Source organism: Littorina saxatilis, unplaced genomic scaffold (genome assembly GCF_037325665.1).
Source record: "Littorina saxatilis isolate snail1 unplaced genomic scaffold, US_GU_Lsax_2.0 scaffold_144, whole genome shotgun sequence".
NCBI lineage: Eukaryota > Metazoa > Mollusca > Gastropoda > Littorinimorpha > Littorinidae > Littorina > Littorina saxatilis.
In genome coordinates this window covers 34,884-42,500 of record NW_027127561.1, presented here as the reverse complement: position 1 = coordinate 42,500, position 7,617 = coordinate 34,884, and the positions used below count along the sequence as shown (strand labels likewise).

The 7,617-nt window shown below is 38.2% G+C and overlaps 1 protein-coding gene across 1 annotated transcript in view; it reads right to left on the bottom strand.

The window, feature by feature from the left end:
* LOC138955990 (uncharacterized) overlaps nt 1-5,823 on the bottom strand; it is a 16,036-nt gene extending 10,213 nt beyond the window's left edge. Inside the window, exons 1-2 of the mRNA XM_070327472.1 lie at nt 5,779-5,823; nt 426-728 (exon numbers count right to left, since the gene is read on the bottom strand). Of these exons, the coding sequence (XP_070183573.1) occupies nt 426-549 (124 nt within the window). The 5' untranslated portion in view covers nt 550-728; nt 5,779-5,823. The remainder of the gene's footprint in view (nt 1-425; nt 729-5,778) is intronic.
* Between the last annotated feature and the right edge of the window lie 1,794 nt (nt 5,824-7,617).

The following is a 7,617-nucleotide window of genomic DNA, read 5'->3' as shown; positions in this document are numbered from 1 at the left end:
AAAATTATGATCAAAATTAAATTTCCGAAATCGTTTTAAAATCTATTTCATCTTATTCCTTGTCGGTTCCTGATTCCAAAAACATATAGATATGATATGTTTGGATTAAAAACACGCTCAGAAAGTTAAAACAAAGAGAGGTACAGAAAAGCGTGCTATCCTTCTTAGCGCAACTACTACCCCGCTCTTCTTGTCAATTTCACTGCCTTTGCCATGAGCGGTGGACTGACGATGCTACGAGTATACGGTCTTGCTGAAAAATGGCATTGCGTTCAGTTTCATTCTGTGAGTTCGACAGCTACTTGACTAAATATTGTATTTTCGCCTTACGGGACTTGTGTTGTATTGGTGTAATCCATGTTGCTACAACAATAAACAGAAAATTGCAAAACCGCGGGTATAAAAATAAAAACAAAATTGTCTACCTTTTGCTTTGGTCTTTTGTTTCCCTTTTCCATTGGTTCTAGCTGTCTCGTCTTTGGAATTTTTGCCAGTTTTTGATTTACCACCCTGCTTGGAACTCTCTTCAGTTGATCCCGAATTTGCCATGGAAGATTGGTCTGAGGTTGTCTTCTTTTTGACAACTGCATACACATCAGAATTCCCAGCTGGACTAGGCGAAGCAGATGGTGGTGGTATGTTGGTTTTAGGCTTTGGCAGAATACAGGGCTTGGCTTTGGTAACATCAACATCTTCATATGGATTTGGTTGTTGAACACCACTGCAAGCTGCAAAAAGCAAATAAAATTTGCGGTTGAATGTGTGTGTGTGTTCTGTTTCATTTTCAGTATGTTATATTGCAAATCAAGGTTTGAATTCGAAGGGGAATACTATGCAATGTAGATCGATATTTTCAAAAGTCCGAGTCTGCTGATGTTAAGTTGCAAATGGGTGCTCGTTCTCTCTCTCTCTCTCACTCTCTTCCCCCCCTCTCTCTCTCTCTGTTTCCCTCGCTCTCGTTCCCTCGCTCTCTCTCTCTCTCTCTCTTTCTCTCTGTCTCTCTCTCTCTGTCTCTCTCTCTCCCTCTGTCTCTCTCTCTCTCTGTCTCTCTCTCTCTGTCTCTCTCTCTCTCTGTCTCTCTCTCTGTCTCTCTCTCTCTCTCTGGGTGTTAATATCGATAACAACTTGTCTTGGTCAACCCACATATAGAGCAACTTAGTAAAGTGGTGTCTAAGAAAGTGTATCTCTTATCTAGAATTAAACACTTCCTGAACTGCCACACCAGAAAGTTATTCTTCATTGCTCATATTCAATCTGTTATTGATTACGCATCCACTCTATGGGACTCCGCAAGTGAAAATTCCTTAAAACCACTCAGCAGATTACATAAAAGAGCGCTAAAAGTAGTATTACTAAAGCACACTACCCTCACAGAGTTAGACTACATACATTTAGGGATCTTACCTCTAAAGTCAAGACTGCTTTTTAACAAAGGAATCTTTATGCATAAAATTATATCCGAAACTCTACCCCAAACCATTTGTTCAAAGTTCTCTTTGAAGAATTCACACCACCTTATGAAATTTAACACTCCTCTTCCTAGGATAGACGTACTTATCTAAGTCTGGTCTAGTTTATTCCGGTGGCTGTCTCTGGAACGCTCTTCCGAATGCCTTACGGGAAGCTACCAGCACAGATTCTTTCAAAAACAAATATATATCCCATTTAATGAAAATAGTATATTCTTGATTGTTATGTCCTTTGGGACACAGTCACTCACTTTTGATTTATTGTTTTGTTCACGAAATTATGATGTTCTGCATAATATCCATTGTCTTGCAGAGTTGATGTACTATTGCATAGTATTCTGACTCTAATTGACTTGCAAATGTTTGCTTTGCACCTTGTCATGAACATTTATAAACTACAATGTTTCATATAATGCGCTTATGTTTCCCTAATTATGTATGTATGTAGTAGCAGTTATTATAGTAGATTTAGTCCCTCTTTAGTGCGAGGGCCAGATGCAAAAAAGTATACCAATGCTTATTCTGTTACCCTCGTAAAATAAAGAATTGTCATTGTCATTGTCATTGTCATTGCCATTGTCATTGTCTCTCTCTCTCTCTCTCTCTCTCTCTCTCTCTCTCTCTCTCTCTCTCTCTCTCTCTCTCTCTCTCTCTCTCTCTCTCTCTCTCTCTCTCGTGTTGGCGTTGTGGGGATTTAATGCAGCGCATCGTTCATCCCTGTTCGAACTGTTCAATTTTATTTTATCATATTCTGTATGTGTATAATTGCTGTGCATCGAACGCTTATAACATTTCGCAGAATTTTTAAATTCTGATTTACTACTTCTCACTTGACTTTTCCGTTAAGTTAGCCAGTTACTGAAGTCGTAACTTGTTTGCTTCACTTTTTACTCTTTGTGCATTCATTTTTTTCCGTGTTTGTTTATTGATTTAATCTCTGTTTAATTTGTTCTCAGATTGTTGGTTGTTGTTAATAATTTTGTTTATCATATTATGAATTTAAACGTGTCAAAACACACTTTCCAGGTTGGACATCTTAATGTCTATCATCTCGTTAACAAAGTGCCTGATATATGCGTGCTGCTAAACCAAAGCTCAAAGCCAGTTCATGTTTTTTGGGATGAGCGAAACACGGCTCGACTCGAGAATTGCCGATAACTTGATTTCCATTCCCCAATACTCTGTTTTGCGACGCGACAGCGCAAGGAAGAATCAGACAGGCATTGCAGTCTATATTCATGAATCAATTTCTGAATTTGCAACACGAAGAACTGATTTAGAGGACGACAATATTGAGTGCATTTGGATTGAAGTAAAAAACTGTAAATCCTCGCCTCTGCTCATAGGTTATATATATCGTAACCCTGTCGAAACGTCGATTTGGTCAGAATAGTTCATTCAGATGATGGATAAAATCAAATCACGCAATACAGATATTGTATTGCTTGGAGATTTTAATATTAATCTGAATAAGCCTCAAACAGTATGGAATTCAACAACAACTTTATTAGGTCTTCATCAACTGGTTCTGAACCCAACAAGAATAACAGACACAACTGCAACTCTTATTGATCACATATATACTGATAAAAAGAAGATTGTTTCAAATGTGTATGTGTCCAATTCCAGTATTAGCGATCATATGCCTATTTTTTGTTCGGTCTCTATGCGCTTGCCTAAATCAGGACCAAAAGGCCACACGACCATAGAATACAGAAGTTTTAGACATTTTGATGAGTCTGCATTTTTTCGTGATCTTAGTGAAGCTCCATTTCAGAGCGTTTTTGATTTCAGTCTTGCAGATGATGCTTTTGATCACTTGTATAGCATTTTAAGCACAATTATAGATAAGCACGTGCCCCTGCGTCAGCATAGAGTAAAACATGCCAGACTTCCGCCTTGGTTAACATCAGATATTATAGAGGCGATGGCTCTGAGAGATTATTTCAAGGAAAATAAGATGACAGACGAATATAAACAGCAGAGGAATGAGGTGTTAAACCGTGTGAGACAATCAAAAACTGGTTACTTTGATAAATTAATTTCCGATAAGAAAGATACTGCAACAATTTGGCGGGCAGTAAATGAAATCCTTGATAAATCAAGGAAAAAGTCAACTGCTAATCTAACAAAACTATCTGCGGAAGAATTTAATAATCATTTTATATCTTTAGCGGATAAATTGAAGGCTTCTGTGGCAGAAACAAATTCTCTGGACACAGATGACTGTTTTGAAAAATTGGACGAATACTGTCAGCGGAACAGAATAAACAATGAAGCGTTTATCATTCCTCCGATTGCAGTTCATGTGGTCGGAACATTTATTGAAAACCTGGAGAATAAAAAGTCCATGGGTCCTGATAAAATACCCGTGAAGTTATTGAAGCTTTCTCTACCGTATATTGTGGATTCGCTCACGTTTGTATATAACCTTAGTATTGAGCAGAACTTTTTTCCGTCTAAATTGAAAAGCGCCAAAGTCATACCCCTTCCCAAATGTAAAGATCTCTCAGACCCAAGTAATTTTAGACCCATTTCTTTGCTGCCTGTTTTGTCAAAACCATTAGAAAGGCATGTGCACAAGCATCTTCTTGCTTACATGGAAGAACAAAATTTGTTCCATCAGTTTCAATCCGGTTTTCGGTCCAAGCATTCTTGCCACACAGCTCTTACGTCTCTCTGTGACGCTTGGCTGTCAGCAATGAACAAGTCTGCAGTTACAGGAGCATTGTATTTGGATTTTAAGAAAGCATTTGACTTAGTCGATCATTCCATATTGCTGAAAAAATTACACTATTATTTGAGAAACGATTCGGTCTGTGACTTCTTTAAATCGTATATTGTTGACCGGACACAGTATGTCACTCTACAATGCCAGAATTCGTCTACTGCACTAATAAGACATGGCGTCCCTCAAGGGTCTATATTAGGACCTATTCTCTTTTGTATTTACGTTAATGATTTGCCTTTACATGTATCGGATGATAAAGTCAAATGCGAGTTTTTTTGCAGACGATTCGTCTATCCATACCAGTGACACCTCGTTGGAATCATTAAATTCTTCCCTGAAGAACATTTTGGACGAAGTTGCGAAATGGTGCACATCAAATGCCATGATACTGCACCCAGAAAAAAAACTAAAAGCATTGTTATTACCACAAGACAAAAGCATCAGCTAAGTCCTCTTAAATTACAACTGTCCTTAGGTACAACTCAAATACAGCAAGTTAAAGAACATCGCATACTTGGTGTAACTGTTGATGAAGAAATGAAATGGCAAACACACATAAGCAACCTCTGCAAAGTGTTATCAAGGAATTTGTATTTGTTGTCAAAACTCAAACATTAGGTGGCGTCTGAAACACTAAAAATGTTTGTTCATACCCATACACTGCCTCATATTAATTTTGCTTCGACATTGTGGGATGGCTGCAGTGATGTTCACTTACTGAAACTCAATTCGTTGTACCGTCGTGCTGCAAAACTTATCCTGTATGAATCGCACATATCTACAGAAATGATGTTAATTTCCTTCCCCTAAAAACCCACCTTGCATACAATAAGGCTGTCTTTATGCATAAATTAGTTCATGGTGATGTGCCCAGTTATGTGCAATCCTATTTTTCACATGTTACGAAGACTGAAGAGGTATGGGTCTCAAAATTTACTTCCTCCAATTCCTCGTATAGATCTTTATAAATCCAGCTTAGCTTTTTCAGGATCATCTCTGTGGAATTCTTTGCCAATAGAAATCAAACGATCCGCATCATTAAAGGCCTTTAACAGGCAGTTGCACACACATTTGATCACACTACAAACTGCCCCTGATTTCTAGTTTCCATTGTGTACTCGGATAATGCATGCAATGCTCTTTAGTGCTTTGTTTTTTATGTTTATACTCGACCATTATTTTGATGTTTTACTAGTTTAATACTTTGATTAGATACTGTTCCTTTTAGGTATGAAATGATAGCATGTGCATGTGTGTAGGTATGCGAGTGCGAGCATGTGTGAGTGTATATGTGTATGTGTGCATGTGCATGTGTGTGCGTGTGTAAGTGTGTGTGAGTTTGTGTGTGCGTGTGTGTGTATTAAAACGAGGGTGTGTGTGTGTGTATGTGTGTATGTGCGCAGTCTTTGCTTTCGTTTACAATTATTCTCTGTAGTATGTTCCAAGGACAGGTTGGAAGATTAGGCTAAGCCTAAAACCTTTATACTTATGTAATAAAGTTCTGAGTTCTGAGCTCTCTCTTTCTCCCTCTCCCTCTCCCTCTCTCTCTCTCTCTCTCTCTCTCTCGCTGTCACTTACCGTCTTTTCCGTGCCCAGATGTGCCATAGATTTCGTTATCAATCATCACTGAAACGCAATATCATCTTACAATCTCACTTTACATTCCAAAATCCAAAGAAAGAAAGAAAGAAAAACAGAATAAAAAAAAGCAAAACAAAAAAACAAAAACAAAAAAACTAACCAACAAAAATAAAAATAAACCAATCAGCAAGCAAGGAAAGCCTACAAAATGTTGATGAAAGCATTTAAAACAGACACCATAATAATAACGAACTTAAAAAAGCTGACATTACATTTACAATGATACCATGCAACGTTGACTTTATTTTCTGCTATTGCTATGCTTGGTTTATAATGATTATGATGGTGATTATGATGATGATGTTGATGACGACACACACACACACACACACACACACACACACACACACACACACACACACACACACACACACACACACACACACACACACACACACACACACACAGTGAGGGGTGAGTTGGAGGAATGTAAGGGCCGAGCAGGTATGTACAACTAGTGAGGGTCTGCAAGGTAGAATTGGACTTCGAAGTTGATAGTGTAGCACAGACTTGCATGTTTGTATTGGGTGTAACGGGGAGCCATGGAAGTTGTTTATTAAGCGGAATGGTGCGCCAATAATAAACCTAGCAGCACAGTCCTGAACACGCTGAAGCTTTTTATAATAAGAAAGGTGAGAAGACTAAACAAAATAGAGATGCAGTCGTTTACACGGGACAAAACAAGCGATGTGTTTTGGTAGCTTCGGTGGTACGAGTTTACATACATTTGAGTAAACAAAAAAGCCAGTTTTGACAGATTTCGTTGACTTGCTTGTTCATGCTCCGTTTATTTTCCATATAAACGCCAAGTGTTTGTTTTACCTTAACCAAGAAACACAATTAGGCTCTACAAATCTTCAATGAGTTAGGGGATTAGGAGACTGCTTTACTTTGTGATTGATAAATGAGAACAGCTTCACTTTTTTTCGTGGTTCAGTTGAAGTTTGTTTTTGAACATTGATCAAATCTTTGACATTCGCAACACAGGACTGAATACTGGTTTTCACTGCTCCAGGTTCGCTTCAAACAAGTAAGTAGGACACAAACCTGCTGAGGGCTTGAGTTGTTTTTTTAAGCAGAGGTTTGACAAGGGCTGTCTTACATTCTGATGGTAAAAACGCCAGACTTCAAGTTGCTGTTTAGAATAAAAGTGATGATGAAGAAGGTCAGAATGTTCGAAGAGCAGAGATGTAGGCAGTTGTTCACGGTCATGGTTTTGTTTTTGTTTTTTTGGAGGGGGGGCATACTCCCTGGAGTCAAAAGGAAGAGTTGGTGGTGAGGTGAGAATGGAATGGTTAGAGTCTTTATCTAGCTTTTCTCTTCCAAGTTTATATTTTCATTCAAAATGAAATCAAAGAAAGCTTCGGGCAGGTAATGACGTCGATTGCGTGACGTGATGTTTGAATTATTTTTGGTACTGAAGTTGAGAGTAGAACCCTGTTTTCCTGTGTTTGTTTTTCATTGATCAACAAAAACAAAATTGGAATAGTTAAGAGTGATAGGATAGTAATTCAGATTCACGTTTCATGAGACTTTGTCGTTGCAGGTAAGTGAAAGTTTACAGTGATACACTGTACAATGATAACGACAATGTGATTCTATTTAAACTCAAATGATTCAGATTCAGATTCCAAACTTTAGTACAAAGGGATGAAGGTTTTAGACGATGCCTAATCTTCCAACCTGTACGCCCCTTTGAGACATACATGATATTATGTACCTTCACTAACGTCCCTCCCTCTGGGCCCACTTCCTATCCAAGTGAGCGAGGTTCGT